General features: G+C 41.5%; 1 protein-coding gene across 1 annotated transcript in view; it reads left to right on the forward strand.

Annotated features, from left to right (window-relative positions):
- Positions 1 to 597: 597 nt before the first annotated feature.
- GABRR2 (gamma-aminobutyric acid (GABA) A receptor, rho 2) overlaps positions 598 to 18,530 on the forward strand; it is a 79,196-nt gene continuing 61,263 nt past the window's right edge. The window contains exon 1 of the mRNA XM_006888698.1: positions 598 to 842. Coding sequence (XP_006888760.1) covers positions 652 to 842 — 191 coding nt within the window. The 5' untranslated portion in view covers positions 598 to 651. The remainder of the gene's footprint in view (positions 843 to 18,530) is intronic.

An 18,530-nucleotide genomic window follows, 5' to 3' on the forward strand; every position in this document is an offset into this window, starting at 1 on the left:
CTAATATTCCTGATAGGAAGAAGAACTTACATAACCATGACTTCTCCTTTGATTTGTACTTTCCTTCCAATCAAATGAGTTACAGCTGTGTTCTTTCTCTTACACACACACACACACACACACACACAAACACACACACTTTACAGCAAAGATGTATATCGCGTCCTTCACTGTCTTTTAGATCAAGAAGTAAAGTCCCCATGTGGAAACAAACAGATCGTTGGCTCAATTGCTGGACACATTGATGCACTCATCTCCATGCCCATGGAGTCTTCCCTGCAAATCCACTCAGAATCCAAGCTGACTCCCTGGTGGATGTGACAGATCGGTTTTACACAGCCAGAGAGAAGGATTAATGATCTCAGCAAAAAGCTGGCATGTTCAAGAGATTTAAATTTTTTTTTATGTGACAGTTTTAGTCAAAGCTGTTCTAGGACTCAGCAGAAGCACAGTTTAACAGGAGGACAAATTTCTTGACTAATAGCCAATCACTAGGCAGCAGGGAGGGAAAAGCCTTGGTGACTGTGTCATGACTGTGGTGGTAGTGTGGCTAGCATCAGTATCAGATATTAAATTGGGACAATCAGGCTTGCTAGCCATGTCATCACAGTCCTGCTGAGAAGTGCCCTCACGAGGCAGCAGATAGAATCAATGGTTAAGCCAGGGGGGATTCGCCCCACCGCAGGTTACGAGTGGAAAGCAGCTGCTTGCATCACAGACATCCACAAAATGCCTTATTTTACAAGACTCATTTTGTTCTTGTTTTGCCTGATGATTCTTGTGGAAAGCAGAAAGCCCAGGCGGAGGAGATGGACAGGGCAACTTGAAATGCCCAAGCCAAGGTAAAGTCATGGGTTGGAAAGGCGGGAGGGTCCGGCTCACAGCTGTGCCCAGTGAGATAGGTCCCAAGAGGGTTGGGTGGGGGTTTACCTGGAGTGCCAGTATGGCGATAAGGTGAGTAGCCTCCACCTCTCTGAGAATAGCTTCTTGCAGAGCACAGACACATCACTGTGTCAGAACAGCCGGGTGAGGGTGAGACTCATTCTGATGCCCAAGTTCAGCCAAAGCAATTTGCTCTAAGTCAGTGAAGAAAGTCTGGTGGTGGAATTTCTCTGTAAAGTTACAGGAGTACTGCTTTGATTTTTAAAATTTTGTATTCTCATTAGTTGTTGATCCCAAGTCATGATGATCCCAGGTGTGTTAGAGGAGAACTGGATCCATAGAGTTTTCACCGACTGTACCCTTTCAGAAACTGGTTCCCAAGCCTAAGATACCTCAGAGTATGTCTGAGCCACCAGCTTCTGGACTGGTAGTCAAGCGCCTGTTTGCATGACCTAGATGCTCCAGAGGGATGATAGATGGCCACATCACATCCTCTTATACATGATTACCCCCAAGTATTTTTTTTTTTAGAGAACTAAATATAGTACTTTAACTTGAACTATTAAGGAAAATGGTAACTGGAGTTGCTCTCCTTAAATATTTTATTTGGAACGATATTATGATTGTACTGAATTTATTTTACAGATTTGAATCTTAAATGTTATTTATAGTTAGTCAGATAATCAGAAATATCTACCTCTATCTATCTATCTATCTATCTATCTATCTATCTATCTATCTATTTAATTATGTAATGGTAATATTTTGAAGAAATATTGGTTAGGCTCAGACTTTCTGCCCAAAGACATTATTACTAGGAATCAAGTTTTCTTAGTGACATTGTTTTATTTTAAACTGAGGTACAAAACATGATACTCCAGTTAAAAATACAAACATAATACCCCAGGGTTGGTGTGGACAAAAACTATGAATACTTGAAGATAAGAAAAGAACAAACAGCTAAGATGTAAGCATCATGTGGGAGATGCTACCATCTATTTCCTTTAGCCACGTTTTCTAGTCAGTGTTCTCTAAATATTTGTAATCCTGCATTACTGTTAGTGAAAACTTTTTAAACTATATCTCCAAGAATACTTATTAATAAATTATGTTGTTGTTATGTGCCGTCGAGTCGCTTGTTGACTCATAGCCACCCTATGGATAAGAGCCCTAAACTCTGCTCTATCCTGTGCCAACCTCATTGTCTCTGATATACCTGCTCCCACTTCCCCAATCACAGAATCAATCCATCTCATCGAGGGTGTTCCTCTCCTGCACCGTCCCTCCGCCCTCCCAAACATGAGGTCCCTCTCCAAGGACTGGTCCCTCCTTGCAACATGCCCAAGGTATGTCAGACGAAGCTTCAGAATCCTTGCTTCCAAGGAGCAGCCCGGTTTCACCCTCTCTAGGATGAACCTGTTTGCTCTCCTAGCAGTCCATGGTATATTCAACACTCTTCTCCAGCACCACAGCTCAAAGGCATCAATTCCTTTTCTATCACCCCTAGTCACTTTCCAGCTCTCCGATACATATGTATTAAATATAAATATTTATATGAAATAGAGTTTTATTGCTTATGTTTAGATAAACATTCGGTGTAAACAAAAGTTAGGCCTCTACTTCCCACACCCCATGGGCTGTCTTTTCCTCCCCAGGTGCTAATCAGGGTTTGGGACAATTGTTGTGGGCAGTGCCAGTGTTTAGCGGGTTTAAGCACTATCTCACAGACTTTGGACTTGTCAGTAGGATAGGCTCTTCCTTGGAAAGCGACATCATAGTTGGAAAGATGGAGGGTCAGCAAAAGAGAAGATAACCTCCAATGCAATGGATTGATACAGTGACTGCAGCAATAGGCAGAGATGATGAGGATGGCGCAGGGTAGGACAGGCTTCCAGTATGTTGTTCCTAGGGTTGCTGTGAGTCATGCTGGACTCAGTGGTACTTAACAACTACAACAACTGCAGAAGAAAGACAGGCAAGAGCATCCACTGTGATTTACAGTCTTGGAAACTCGATGGAGGGTTAGCTTGAGTTGGCTCTGACTGTAAGGCAATGAATGACTTGGAGTTTGAGAGTTCTTCTCAGTCAGAAAGTTGAAGATAAAGCTTCCAGAGTGATGGGGAAAGGTAGTGCCATGGAAGTACATCCTAATTGTGATGCCAGAATCACAAATTGTTGAACTGGAAGAGACCTCAAAGGCTGCCCGACCTAATAGGTGTTTGGTACAAAGTGGAGTGCTGACTTGGAAAAGCTTGGGGAACTGGTTTACACTATAGTAACAGATTTCTTTAGAAATGACATTGTGAGACTTAGGCAGATAAATGATGCAACGTTTCCTTTTTCTGAGGACACATGCTTCACAGGGCACACACTGGGAAATGATATTCAAGTGCATTCATTTTACAGATGTGGAAATGGGGCACAGAAGCGTGTTCACATGGAAGAACTAGACAGAGCTGCACAGATTACTCCAGTTTGGGAAGAGTTGTCTGAAAAGGTCCATTCCCCTGAGTAAAGAGGATGGTTATTCAGCATGAGCCCTTGTAGGGGGAGGGGTGATCCTTGGAGACAACCCAGCAGGCCTGGCTGTCACATGTCTGTCACCTATTCTCAGAAATCCTGTATTCTCATTTTCAGACATCAACCAGCATGAGCTTGGAGACAGAATAAAATTGACTCTTAAAGGGTGAAGAGAATTTCTTGAAATTAACTCTATGTGGCACCAAAATGAATGAAAGGATCAACCAATATAGACATTCAAAGAAAATTATTATTGAACTGAGGTTGAGAGAAAGGACAGGGGAAATGCCACGTTAGGGAACACGGCTCTAGGTCTTTCTGCAACCAAGACAGTATGTGCATGGTTTCACTGTGACTATTTCCTTTCAAAATTACATCCATTGTTGACATGTAAGGATTAATATACAAAAGGAATGAAATGGCCAGGCCCTTTCTGATTAGTCTTCTTATTGTTATCATTATGTACCATCAAGTTGGCACTGACCCATAGCTGACCCTTCAGTGGGTTTACAGAGACATTTAATTGGTGAATTTGAACTGTGTGCTTTTGAGATTGCAGTGCAGCTTCTTGCCACTAGGCCAACAGAGCTCCTTAGACTAGTCTTAGAGCTCTTTATCTCTTCAAGATATTTGTGTATTTACACACAAAAACATACACGTGATCAGAAACACACACACAGTTTTATAGTAACATACAGTGCACATGATTATACCACACACACGCAGTTTGTCACTCATATACACACATATGATCACACTTGCACACTCATAAATACACACTACATGTTTCTATACTCACATGCAGTCATACACACGCATTACATGTGATCACACACACATATGATCACATTTGCACACCCATAAATACACACTACATGTTTCTATACTCACATGCAATCATACACACTCATTACATGTGATTACACACACATATGATCACATTTGCACACCCATAAATACACACTACATGTTTCTATACTCATATGCAGTCATACATACACATTACATGTGATTACACACACATATGATCACATTTGCACACCCATAAATACACACTACGTTTCTATACTCACATGCAGTCATACACACTCATTACATGTGATTACACACACATATGATCACATTTGCACACCCATAAATACACACTACATGTTTCTATACTCACATGCAGTCATACACACTCATTACATGTGATTACACACATAGCTTGTGCTCACAGCTACATCCACACATACGTGCATTCACATTCACATAGGTACACACACTTGTGCACAGTCCATATTCTCACTCACAACCACACAGACTTGCAGGCTCTCACACATACACACTTGTTAGTACCTCTTCTAATCATCTGCTAGTCTTCCCTCTGACCAAGGCAACCACATAAAACTCTTACAAAAACTGCTTTCTATGCTTTGTGTTCCTATTTATACAATTGCTGCTGAGTGAGCCTTTTCCCTCTTCCGTGTTATTTTTTTAATTTGTGTTGTTTTTCCTTCTCTTCACCTCTCACTTTTATCCTAATTCCAGGCCCCAGCTTTGGCAGGGCCCTGACCACAGGATAGCTTCCCTGCTCAGAGGCCCTTCCCACTGGCATCTGCAGAACAAACCCAACCCTGAACTTTGTCCTGAGAGCACTATCAGACCCTCCCATTTTAGAGCCCTTGGTCTTCTTTCAATTTTTCCCTTTTCTTAATTGCTTTCTCCTGAATGTCTCCTGTCCTTGGTCATTCTTGGTTTACACTGTGGCCCATGGTTTGCTGAACCCAGGAAACCCAGTAGTCCTCTTTCCTTCATAGAAGGCCCCAGGGAAGAAAAAAGGACGCTGAGTCACAGATAAATAAGATTCTGGGTCTCGTTCTGTCACTCAGTACCTCTCAACCATGTGCCCTGGGAAACTCTGTTTCTCCAACTGAGAAGGGTGGTGAAACTTAACCCATGGGGACAGCATCCTCTGTTTCAGTCTAACTAAGAGACCCACGTAAAATAGTTCTTTCTCTCAGCAGCTTCTCCTTTGGGGATTGAGGGAGTTATGTCTAAAGTTCACAGCTCAGGGCCTGATGCAGAAAGGGCAATATGTATGAATACGGTCACCACAGCTTCCAAATAAATCATAATGTTGTATGCGAACCCTGACAGTCTGTCCTCGAAGACTTAGGGGACATGTTGCTTTCCTTCTCCCGACCTCCAAGGGTTCAACTTGAGGTTCTGTGAAGATTGACTCCTCAGACTCTGGAGTCTGGGATATGTGGATCAAGGCCAAAACATTATCTGCTATTAGGAAGCCCTGAGAGCACCCAGTTCATGCAGATAGCCCAAGGCTTGGGATATTAGTGACCTGAGTTATCCAATAACTCATCTCTTAAGAAAAACCCTGGGTTTCATTAATGGCACCAGAATTTAAGTCTCCTCTGGCATTCTAGGACTTCCGTTCCTCTAATCCTCTGCTTTAAATAGATGTGGAAACTGTGCTAACCAGCAGGGATTTGCTCTCTGCAAGCAGAGAGCCAGTGAGCCGGCTGGTCTCTCGAATTAATGTGTATGATGTGCTAAGCCCTTGGACTGAGCTCTTCATCAGTGTTCTTGTGACATCTTTGCTGGAGCATGTGAACTTGAACCCTCACACAATAAGTTCTCAGAGAATCGGGCCTGGTTCCATTTGATTTCTAGAGGTGAGGTTTGGGGAAGGACAGTGAGCCTAGGGAGTTCCTTGGTACCACTCCAGGCATGACCACATATGCTTCTACATGGATTTAGGCCATGTATTCCAGTGCATCCCCAGGAGTAGCCGATAGACATTTTCATCCTCGAGAAGAGTCAACAGAAAGCCACCAAGGCAAAGAGGCTGAGGATGCCGATATTTGCTCTAGTACTTTCTGAGCCGTGACTCAAAGAAGAAGGAAGTGGAAATGAGGTGGGACAATGAAGAAGTCAGTAGTATTAGAAGCAAAAGACTGGAGGGCTGATGCCTCTGTGAACTAGATGCCATGGAACAGACTGGGTGAGGTGGTCAGGATGATACCTTTTTTTTGGTAATAACGTATGTAGGAACCGTGGTAGAATAATTAATTAGGACAAATAATTTCTTTATATTCATCAGCCACTCCCTTGGGCTGTACAGCTTTGGAAGCTGATAAAGGGTCACCATGAATTGGAATCAACTCATTGGGAGTAGGTTTGGTCGTATGTTGTTGTTATGTACCATCAAGTCACCTGTGACTTATAGTGACCCTGAGTACATTAGCTCTGAATGCTGCCCTATCCTGAGCTAATCTCATTATCTTATTAGATCTAATCTGAGTTCTCTAGTCACTGAGTCAATCCATCTCATCCAGGGTCTTCCTCTCCTGTGCTGTCCCTCTACCCTTCAAAGCATGATGTCTTTTTCCAAGGACTGGCCATGTTCCCAAAGTGTGTGAGACAAAACTTCAAAATCCTTCCTTCCAGGAAGCAGCCTGCTTTAACCCTTTCCAGGACAGACCAATTTGTTTTATTGGTGGTCCATGGTCTGTTCAACACTCTAGTCTAGCACCACAACTCAACGGCATTGATTCTTCATCTATCCTCCTTAGTTATTGTCTGGCTCTCTGATTCATAGCAAGCAATTGCAAAGAGTATGGCCTCAATCAGGTGCACCTTAGCCTGCAGACTGACATTGCTATCCTTCAGTACTCAAGAGAGAGGTCTCTGATAGCAGACTTTACCAATGCAATTTGTCTTTCGATTTCCTGACTGCTGGTGCCAAGCCTCAAGTCATTGAATAAAACAGCAAATTTTACAAAATTCTACAGATGAACTTCAGTGGCATTGATTACTGTTTCACATTGTGTGTACTCCCTGTTTCCACATTATCCCACTCTTATCAACATACTTTCTCATTATCATACGACACTCACTTCCTTCCTCCTTTCTTCTCGTATTAACCACATTAATAGAATGAGATTTTTAATGAAATGGTTCAGAGATGGAGTAGTTCTGGAGGATGACAAATCTTGGGTTATGCTGAAATCAGCTCCAGCTCATAGTGACCCCCTGTGATAAAGTAGAACTTTCCAAGAGAGTTTTCTTGGCTGCAATCTTTACAGAAGCAGGACTTTTTCTGTGAAGTCACTGGTTGGACTCAAACCTTTTGATTATCTTCTAAGCATTTAACTGTTTTTAGCACCAGGGTTCCTCCCAGTCAGGGGAGTATTGTTAAAGTGGAGCAGAAAGTTGTAAGATTAAGAAGACCAAGAAGCTGAGAAAAGGGAAATTCTTGGGCTTAGCTCTGGGTCCAAGATGTCTGAGTAGAGGACAAATAGATGATGGATAGGTAAGGGGAGCAGGTACTTGAATTTCCAAGAGCTGCTGAAACTAGAGAAATGAAGTCTGGGTGGATAGTGAAGAAATTTAAGAGAAGCAGCTGTCAATGGACTTTGAGAAAAGAATGAAGTCAACAAAAAGGAAAGCTTGTAAAATAAATAGGTGCAGTAAAGAAGAAGAGTCTCAACATAAAGGTAAAATTTGGTACTCTGAATTACTATTTCAGGCGGAGCACTTTGGAGAATGACTAGGCATTTCTGGAGAGAAGGATCCAGTGAGTAAGGGATAGCCTCATCTCTCTTGAGCTTTCTGCGACATTTGACACACTCAACCTGTCTTTTACCAAGTATTTCAAAAGATCACTATGTCCTGACTTTCCTCCTACCTTCCTAGCTGCTCCTATTCTGTCTCCACTGTGGGCTGTACCTCTTCTCTCTGGCCTTTAAATGTGAAGCGTCCCCAGGTCTGGCCTGAGCATTCCTGTGTTCTCTAACACTCTCTTCTACGGCAGGCCATTATAATTCATGGCTTTAAATCTCTAGATGCTGAAGGTTTGACAATTTGTGTCATTAGTCCTGGCATCTCCATTTGAATGTTCCCTGGGTACATAAAAAACCAGTGTGCCTCATTAGAATGTAACTTTTTTCGAAAAGAAAGAAAACCAATTTTTCTCGTAAACTTTCACTCAAATCACAATGCAATGTTAACTAAAAATAAAGAAATAAACCAACAAGATAACTCATAAGAATTTTATCCACTCCCACTTCTGTCAATCTGCTGCTCTCTCAGTAGTTATAATCAAGGTGAATGTCCTCACTGTTGATTCAGGTGTTCAGGTCCTAAACCCGGCTTATCCTCAGCCCCCTCTCTTTTCCTCACATTCCACACCAAGATTTATTTACTCTGCCTTCCTTGTGTCTAACGACTTCCCTATATCAACTCTTATCACTAATCTGAGGTGCTAAGATCCTTCAACAAAAGTTTCCAAATAACCTTTGGCTTTTTCTCTACTGTATTCTTATAGTCTCATTTACACAGCTGCCACGTGATCTTCTCAGGTTGTTAACCAGAACGTGTCACTACTGTGCTCAGAATTCCCCACGGGTTTTTCCATGTGATCCCTGACGTCATCTCTCACTGGTTTCCTTTTCCTCGTTGCTCTTCTTCAGTCACTGGCCTTCTTACAGCTCCTCACACAAGCCAGGCTAGCCCAGGACCTTTCTCAGAAAATGCGTCCTTCAGATCTTTTCATGACTCAGTCCCCTAAGTCTTGGAAATATTTCTTTTCCAATGATCCAATCAAAACAGCCCTCCACTCTGATCTACCACCATTAACATTACTCTTCATCTCTTTGTTACTTCCCCCCCCATGTTATTTAATACTTTCTGAAGTCCTATAATTTAGCTCTCTCTTGATATATTGTTTCTCTCCCTTGCTAGGTGATAAGCCTAGAAAGGAATTATCAGCATTTTTACTATTGTATCCCCATGACTTGGAACAGCATCTGAACAGAAGAGTTTCTGAGAAGAAATGTGATGAGCAAATTAATTTGATCTTGGAATTGTAAAAGAAGATTGTGAAATGGCTTTTTTTTTGTGGTTATTTTCATTCTTATGTTGATAGGAGAAACTGAAAGGAAGAAAGAGAAAAGTTAGTAGTGCCAGAGTCCTTTTGGAAAATGAGGTAACGACTGGAAGATCTGGAGCTATAAGAAACTGGTAATGCTAGAAGGTGGAAAGCCTTAGCTTATAGGGGAATCTTTTGTGTGTATGTGTGAGTGGGGAACGAGAACAGTTCAAACCAGCACTGAACACTACCCAACATGGTTGAGCCATAAAAGTGTGATTAGAATAAGCGAGCAACTAAATTTTGATTTGTTATTGTTTTTAGGTGCCATCGAGTCAAGTGACCCTATGAACAAAAGATCTGAACCCTGTTCGATCCTGTGCCATCCTCACATTTCCCAACACACAAGAATCCATTGCAGCAGCCACTATGTCAATACTTGGTTGAGGGTCTTCCTCTTCTTTGCCGACCCTCCACCCTTCCCAGCATTATGTCCCTTTCCAAGGAATAGCCCCTCCTACCAACATGCCCAAAGTGTGTGAGGTGACTTCTCATCATCCCTGCCTCCAAAGAACACTCGGGCTGCACTTTCTCCAAGACATATTTGTTTGTTCTCTTGGCCATTCACAGGAAGTCCAGCGCTCTTCTCCAACACCACAGCTCAAAGGCATCAATTCTTTCTGTCACCTATTCATTGTCCAGCTCTCAGATACATAGCAAGTGACTGGAAAGTCTGAATCAGATACACCTCAGTCCTCGAACTGACATCATTATTCCTCAACAATTTGGAGAGTTCTGTAACTACACATCTCTCTAGTACAATGTGTCTTATCCCCTGACTGCTGTTAAGTTATTTTCATTTAGTTGTAATTAATTGAAACATTCACATACAGCTAGTGATTACCTTACTAGCTGGTATAGTTTTTAGACATTTCATCAAATCATACTATCTGGACAGAGCTGGTAGAGAATGAAAGATAAACAGAATTTCATGGGAAGCCCTCTCAAAGAACAAGAGTTTATATCTCTCTTGCTGTTGTTGTTATGTGCCGTTGAGTTGCCTGTGACTCATAGCGACCTTATGTACAACAGCCCTAAACCCTGCTCTATACCTTGCCAATCTCACTGTCTCTGACATACCTGTACCCATTACCCCAGTCACTGAATCAATCCATCTCATAGAGGGCCTTCCTCTCCTGCGCTGTCCCTCCAACCTCCCAACCATGACATCCCTCTCCAAGGACTGGTCTCTCCTTGCAACATGTCCAAAGTATGTCAGATGAAGCTTCAGAATCTTTGCCTCCAAGGAGCAGCCTGGCTTAACCCTCTCCAGGACAAACCTGTTCGTTCTCTTAGCACTCCATTGTATATTCAATACTCTTCTCCAGCACCACAGCTCAAAGGCATCAACTCTCCTTCTATCATTCCTAGTCATTGTCCAGTTCTCTGACACATAACTTACAGGGTGTAAATGGCAGGGGCGGGGGGAGGGAGAAGGCCTGTTTCCCTGGAAAGTGGAAGAAGTATGATAAGAACAGATTGAACAAAGGGTATATATAATTGAAGACTCTATGCCTGAATTTTTTTTGTTTGTTTTTTGTTTTTCCATCTTTAGAAATAATGAGTATTTCTAACTCCAGGAGAGACTGAAATTGTTAACAGCTTCAGTTTGCTTGATTACACAGTCAATACTCTTGGTACCAACAGCCAGGAAACCAAAAGATGAATTGCATTGGTAAAGTTGGCTGTCAGGGACCTCTCCAGAGTACTGAAGAGCAGCAATGTCAGTCTGAAGACTAAGGTGTGCCTGATCCAAGTCATGGTCTTTGGATTACTTGCTATGCATCATAAAGCTGGGCAGTGACTAAGGGTGACAGAAGGAGAAGTGGTGCCTTTGAGCTGTGGTGCTGGAGAAGAGTCTTGAATATACCATAGACTGCTACAAGAACAAGCAGATTCACCCTGGAGAGGATGAAAACAGGCTTCTTGGAGGCAGGCATTCTGAAACTCTGTCTAACATACTTTGTTGCAAGGAGGGACCAGTTTTTGCAGAGGGATATCATGCTTGGGAGAAAGAGTGCAAGAGAGGAAGACCATCGATGATAGGGATTGATTCAGTGACTGGGATAAAAAGGGTAGGGGTGTCAGAGACTTACTGTCTTAGGTTGGCTTAGGATAGAGCAGGGTTCAGGGTTGCTGTAACAAGTGACTTGATGACATATAACAACAACAACGTCTTTATCTTATTGTAATACTTTGTTTTGTTTTCTCAAGCTTCCCTTTGAAATTTTCTGTTCCACTTTCTTATTTCACTATTCCTTTTTTAGTTTCTCTGTGTTCAAGAACAAGTTTTGGAGTCTCTTCTGACATCCACTTAGGTCTTTGTCTCTTGTATTTTTAGTGATCTTTTACTTTTTCATGTATGATGTTCTTGATTTCATCCCACAACTCATCTGGTCTCTTGTTACTAGTGTTTAATGCGCCACATATTTTTTGAATTTTTTTTTAAATTAAAAAAATTATTTTGATTTATTTACAGAGTTTGAATACATTTTTTTTCATGAAAGATCCTTCCCATTTTCTTCTCCCCACCCACCCATCGAATTTTGCAACCCCATGATTAACACCCTACCTCCCCATCCATACCCCTCTATTTCCACCCCATCCCCCGCCTTGGATCCTCATACTCATTCTACAATAATGGTTTTACAGTACTTGGTCTTGTGAGACTGAGTTAGTTCACTCAGCACAATGCTCTTCAGTTCCTCCCAAGTACTAATTTACAAAATCATTGCTCCTGCATGCTGTATAGTATTCCATCGTGTGAATGTACCACAAATTCTCAATCCATTTGTTGTGGCTGGACATCTGGGCTGTTTCCATGTTCTTGTGATGGTGAATAATGCTGCTAAGAACATTGGTGTACAATTTTCCTTTTTAGCCTCAGTTATAATTTTCTTGGGGTATATTCTAAGCAATGGAATAGCTGAGTCATATGGAATTTCTATGCTCAGCTTTTTGAGGAAGCACAAAACTGCCTTCCAGAGTGGTGGGACCATTGTAAAACCCCACCAACAATGTAACAGAATTCCTATCTCACCACATCCTCTCCAACATTTATTACTTGCTGTTTTGTTAAACTTTGCCACTGCTATGGGTGTGAGATGGTATCTCACTGTGGTTTCAATTTGTGTTTCTCTTATTACCAGTGATTTGGAGCATTTTATCTTATGTTTGTTGTCCTTCTGACTATCTTCCTCTGTGAAAATTCTTTCCATGTCTTTTGCTCATTTTGTAATTGGGTTATTAAGTGGGAAGTATAGCACTCTCTGACCTCAAAACCTACTACACAGCAGTAGTAACCAAAACAGCATGGTACATTGATAGGTACATATGTCAGTGGAACACAATTGAGAACCCAGAAATAGACCCAGCTATCTATATTCAACTGATATTTGACAAAGAAATAAAACCTATCAAAAGGGAAAATGACAACCTCTTCTGAAACAAGATCCTCATGTCACACCATACATAAAAATCACCTCAAAGTGGATAAGAGACTTGGGAATAAAGCCCCAAACTACAAAATTGATGAGAGACAAACTGGGATCAAGCTTAGAAACTCTAGTCTATGGTATAAAGAGACTGCAAAACACAGCCAGAAATGTAAAATCTGAAGAGGATAAAATTGATGAATGGGACCTTCTAAAGATCAAATCCATGTGTTCATCAAAAACTTTCCAACAGGGTGAAAAGAAAATCTACTGACTGGGAACAAACATTTGGCAGTACCATCTCAGACAAGAGTCTCATAACAAATGTTTATAGGATACTCCTGGGCCTCCACTTGAGTTGGTTTTTAACTTCAGGTGGGATAAGCTAGAGGTCATACTTTAGTTCTCATGGACTTATTTTTAATTCCTCTCAGCTTCAATTTAACCTTGCATACAAACAACTGATGTTTTGTTTCACAATCAGCCCCTAGTCTTGTTCTTTCTTATATTGAGGTTTTCCCCACTGTCTCTTTCCAAAGATATAGTCAATTTACTTCTTTGTATTCCGTCAAGTGAGGCCCATGTGTATAGTTGTCATTTTTTTTAAAGACATATGCATACTTACCTCTCAGATGAAATACCATGATCAGGAAGGAGATTTTTCCACGGTCAGGCTCATCCATTACATTCCGGATGTGCTGACCCCTGTGATTCTCCCAAATGTGGGAAATTCAACTGCATAATTTGTGGTAATGGAGGACTACTTTTGTGCTATCCCTAACAAAGGGAAAGAAAGGTATTTGCTATGAATAAAATCATTGTTCTTGTTGTTAAGTGTCATTGAGTTGACTATGATTTATAACAACCCTATGAAAAATGGATCTGAGCCCTGTCCTATCCTGTACCAACCTCAGATCTCTGACATACCTGAGCCCATACCTGAACTATTGTTACAGTTACCATGTCAATCCATCCTCCTCCTTTACTGACCCTCCACTTTTCCAAGCATTATATCCTTTCTCAAGGACTGACCCTCCTAACAACATGCCTCAAATACATGTGATGAAGCTTCACTATCCTTGCCTCCAAGGATATGTCTGTATTTTTTCCAAGACACATTTGTTTGTCCTTTTGGCAGTATGTGGGATATTTAGTCCTTTTCTCTAACACTACAACTCAAAGATATCCATTCTTCTTCTGGCATTCATATTCATTGTCCAACTTTCAGATCCATAGCAAGTCATTGAAAAAAAAAATCACTGTTTGTACCAGCTGCACCTTAGTCTTTAAATCAGCATCACTTAAATCTTCCTCACTTTGGAGAGGTCCCTCACAGCAGACTTTCTCAGTGTAGTAAGTCTTTTGATTTCCTGGCTGCTGGTGCCAACGGTGTTGATTGTGGACCCAAGAAAGGTTTAATAATTGATGACTTCTATCTCTTATAGAGCTATCATGATGTTGCCTAATAGTACAGTTGTTAGGATATTTTTTCTCTTGCTGTTGAGATATAACCCACATTGAAAGCTATAGTCTTTAATCTTCTGCAGCAAGTGTTTCTCCTTACTTTCAGCAAGCTAACTTGTGTCATCTGCATATTGCAAGTTGTTGTTGAGTCTTCCTCTGATCTCAGTGCCACATTTATTATTCTTCATATAGTCCAGCTTCTTGAATGATTTGTTTTTCATACAAATTGAACAGGTATGGAGAAAGGATACAGCCCTGACACACACTATTCTTGATTTTAAAACATGAAGTGTTCTCTTACTCTATTCCAACAACAGCTTCTTGGTCTAGGTATTGGTTTTGCATGAATAAAGTCATTAGTTAGTAAAAATTCCATCATCCTGTCTTCAGCTTCATTTCCATCTCCAAGCCCGTATTTTGCAACTACCAGACCTTCTGTGTTTTCAACTTTTACATTCTAGTAAACAATTATTATTAAAGCATTTTGACTGCATATTTGATTGACTTCATGGTGCAAAAGTTGATAGACATTCTCAAATTCTTCTTCGTTGGCTTTAGTGGTTGGATTATACTTCTACACAGAGAAAACAAAAATCCTCAATACTGGCCCAGTAAGCAACACCATGATAAATGGAGGAAAGTTTGAGGTTGCCAAGGATTTTGTTTTACTTGGATTTCCAATCAACACTCATGGTACTAGTAGTCAAAATGTCAAAGGAGGTATTGTATTAAGCAAATATACTGTCAAGGATCTCTTCAAAATATCAAAGAGTAAAGATCATCAGAGAGCTGGACAATGACTAGGGATGATAGAAGGAGAACTGATGCCTTTAAGCTTTGGTACTAGAGAAGAGCATTGAATATACCATGGACGCTAGGAGAACAAACATCCTGGAGAGCGTGAAGCCAGGCTTTTCCTTGGAGGCAAGGATTTTGAAGCTTCATCTGATATACTTTGGACATGTTGCAAGGAGGGAGCAGTCCTTGGAGAGGGACGTCATGCTTGGGAGGGTGGGGAGACAGTGCAGGAGAAGAAGACCCTCGTTGAGATGGATTGATTCCATCACTGGGGTAATGGTGATAGGCGTGTCAGAGACATAAGATTGGCAAGGAATAGAGGAGGGTTTAGGGCTATTGTACATATGGTTACTTATGAGTTGCAGGAGACTCGACGGCACATAACGACAACAAAGATGCCAGTTTAAAGACTAAGATGTGCCTGATCCAAATCATGGTATTTGAATTGCTTTGTATGCATACGAAATTTGGGCATTAATTATGGTTTTGGTAAAAAGTATTGGCTAAATCATTGACTGCCAAAAGAATAAAAACATTTAGCTTGGAAGCGGTATAGGCAGAGTGCTTCTAAGAAGTGAGGGTAGTAAGACTCTCATATTCTCTGGAAGTAATATCAGGAGAGTCTAGTCTCTGGAAAAAAGAAATTATATTTGGGAAAGCAGAGGACTGTTCAAAGAAGAGGAAGACCCTGGGTGAGCTGTGTTGACACGATTGAAGCACAACAGAGATTTCAAGGATGGCTCAGGATGGGCAGGACTTTGTTTTGTTGTTCACGGGGTTAGAATGAACTGAACAACGATACAAAGTGCCCTGTAAGAATCCTGTTGATACATTATGAAAAACCAGTAACTGAAAAGCCGGAGGAGCCTACTCATACTCTGACACATCTGTGTATGATCTCAAATGCCCCAATTGTTGCTGGACTTACTGCCTAGCACCGCTCTGCACTGTTGGAACAGAAAGCAGACACAGCACTTGAGTAACAAAATTGAAATCTTTGTGTGGGACTTCTGGTAAGAAGTGCTTCTGGCCTACTCTTAGTAGCTTTAAACCCATGAAAATCCTTCACTTTTAATAAGAGAAGAATTTCCCAATAGGGAATCCATAAGTAAAAGATACGGCAATCTGCTACTGTAAAGAATCGACTGGTATGTTCAAACCATTGACCTTTTGGTTAACAGTGAAGTGCTTTAAGAACTGTACCACCAGGTTTCCTTAAGAAGCTGTAGTTATGCACTATGTTCTTCCTGTCCTTACATCTTTCCTTCTCTGTCCTCCAGCCCTTCCTGGTTTGGCTGGGAAATGAAAGCAGGAATATTCACAAATTTTCTCAAAACCTGCATTAATATATGAATTGGTTTTAGGAAGAGATTGCCTGCATAGTACAAATGGTTAATCTGCTTGTTGTTGTTGTTAAGTGCTGTTGAGTCATAGATAACTCATAATGACCCTATGAATGAAAGACATGAACACTTGTATAACTTTCATAATTTCTCCAACTTCATAAAGTTTCCGGAGGCAAGCTATTTCGGAAGTAGATGCCACTCCTGCCTCCAAGCTTGTTTTAATCAGAGAGCTCCACCAAACATAGTCCACCGTGGGTAACCATTATCACATTTGACACCTCAGTGTCACAGTGGTCAGCATCACAGCAATCACGAGTTATCTCTGTACAGCAAATGGAAAGACCAGTGCTATACCACTTAGAAGAATGTTGGACCAAAAACAATTAAAACCTGGCCTGAGGGCCACAGATTAAAATCACCCACCTTTGGCTTGGTAGCATAACTTTTTATCCACTAGGCCAGCAGAGCTCTCTCTATGTTGAAAGGTAGAAATTCACATCCACTCATACAGGTGCCTTGAAAGAAAGATCTGCATTTGTGTTTGGTTCTGAAAAATCAGACACTGAAAATCCTGTGGAGTAGTTCTACCCTGACACACATGGGAAGTCATCATTCAGAATCAATTCTGCAAGAATGGTTTCATTTTTTAACTTGTTTGTTTTAGGAGACACTGAGTGACTAACAGTTATTATTAGGACTAACATTTTTGTGGACTTAATGTCAGGCAGTATTTCCTTCATGAGGATGTTTGAAGGTTGAAGGAGGTCATGTGCGCAAATCGTTGGGAACATAGCCTGCTCACAGTAGGAACTCAAAGAATGAGGACAAACGTAATTGCAGTTGTTGCATCATCCTCTCAAGTCAAAAGCTGTTTGTGAGTCCAGTGGTCATAATCACAAAAAGGAACTGAGGTGGCATCGGGTTCAACTTTTAGCCTCCTGTGTGAATCATCAGTCCGCTCAGCCTTTACACCCCAGCCATTAGCACCGATAAGAACTCTGGAGAGTTCTTGGGATTCTGCCAAAGGCAACTAACTGATTTAAGTCCAGTGGTTTTCAATCTTTGCTGCCTAGTGAAATCATCTGGGAAGTTTGAAAATATCCTAACAACAGAAGACGCTCCAAACCAACCAAATCCAAATCCAGGTGATTACAATCTTCTTGTTGTTATTGTTGTTATGTGCCATCAAGTCATTTGTGACTTATAGCAACCCTATGTACAAGAGCCCTAAACGCCATTCTATCCTGTGCCAACCTCGCTGACTCAAACACATAAATTCCCACCACTCCACTTACAGAAGTGATCCATCTCATTGAGGGTCTTCTCCTGAGCCATCCCCCCACTCTGCCAAACATGATGTCCCTCTCCAAGGACCAGTCCCCGCTTGCAACATGCCCAAAGTATGTCAGACGAAGCTTCAGAATCTTTGACTCCAGGGAACATTCTGGCTTCACCCTCTCCAGGACAAACCTGTTTGTTCTCCTCGCAGTCCATGGTATATACAACACTCTTCTCCAGCACCACAATTCAAAGGCATCAATTCTCTTTCTATCATCCCTATTCACTGTCCAACTCTCTGATGCATAGCAAAGACTATAGCCTGGATCAGGTGCACCTTAGTCTCCAGCCTGATGTCGTTGCACTTCAGTACTCCTGAGAGGTCCCTCACGGCTGACTTTCCCAATGCAATTTGCCTTCTGATTTCCTGGCTGCTGTTACCAAGAGTGTTGACTATGGAACCAAGTAAACTAAAACTTAACTATCTCAATCTCTTCACCATCCATCCTGATGCTGGCAATTGGCCCAGTGGTGAGAATCTTTGTTTTTTTGATATTGAGCTTCAATCCATATTGAAGACTGCCATCCTTGACCTTCTGCAGCAAGCGCTTCAGGTCCTCCTCAGTTTCAGTGAGCAAGGATGTGTCATCTGCATAACACAGGTTGTTGACGATTCTTCCACCAATCCTGATGCCACATTCCTCCTCGTACAGCCCAGCGTCTCGGATGAACTGTTCTGCATACAGATTGGTATGGAGACAAAATACATCCCAGAAGGATCCCTTTCTTGATTTTTAACCATCCAGTGTCTCTCTGCTCTGTTCTGACAACTGCCTCCTGGTCCAAGTATGTTGTTGTTGTTGTTATGTGCCGTCGAGT

This window comes from Elephantulus edwardii, unplaced genomic scaffold (genome assembly GCF_000299155.1).
Source record: "Elephantulus edwardii isolate Elephantulus edwardi_28Jun2011 unplaced genomic scaffold, EleEdw1.0 scaffold00071, whole genome shotgun sequence".
NCBI classification, from domain to species: domain Eukaryota; kingdom Metazoa; phylum Chordata; class Mammalia; order Macroscelidea; family Macroscelididae; genus Elephantulus; species Elephantulus edwardii.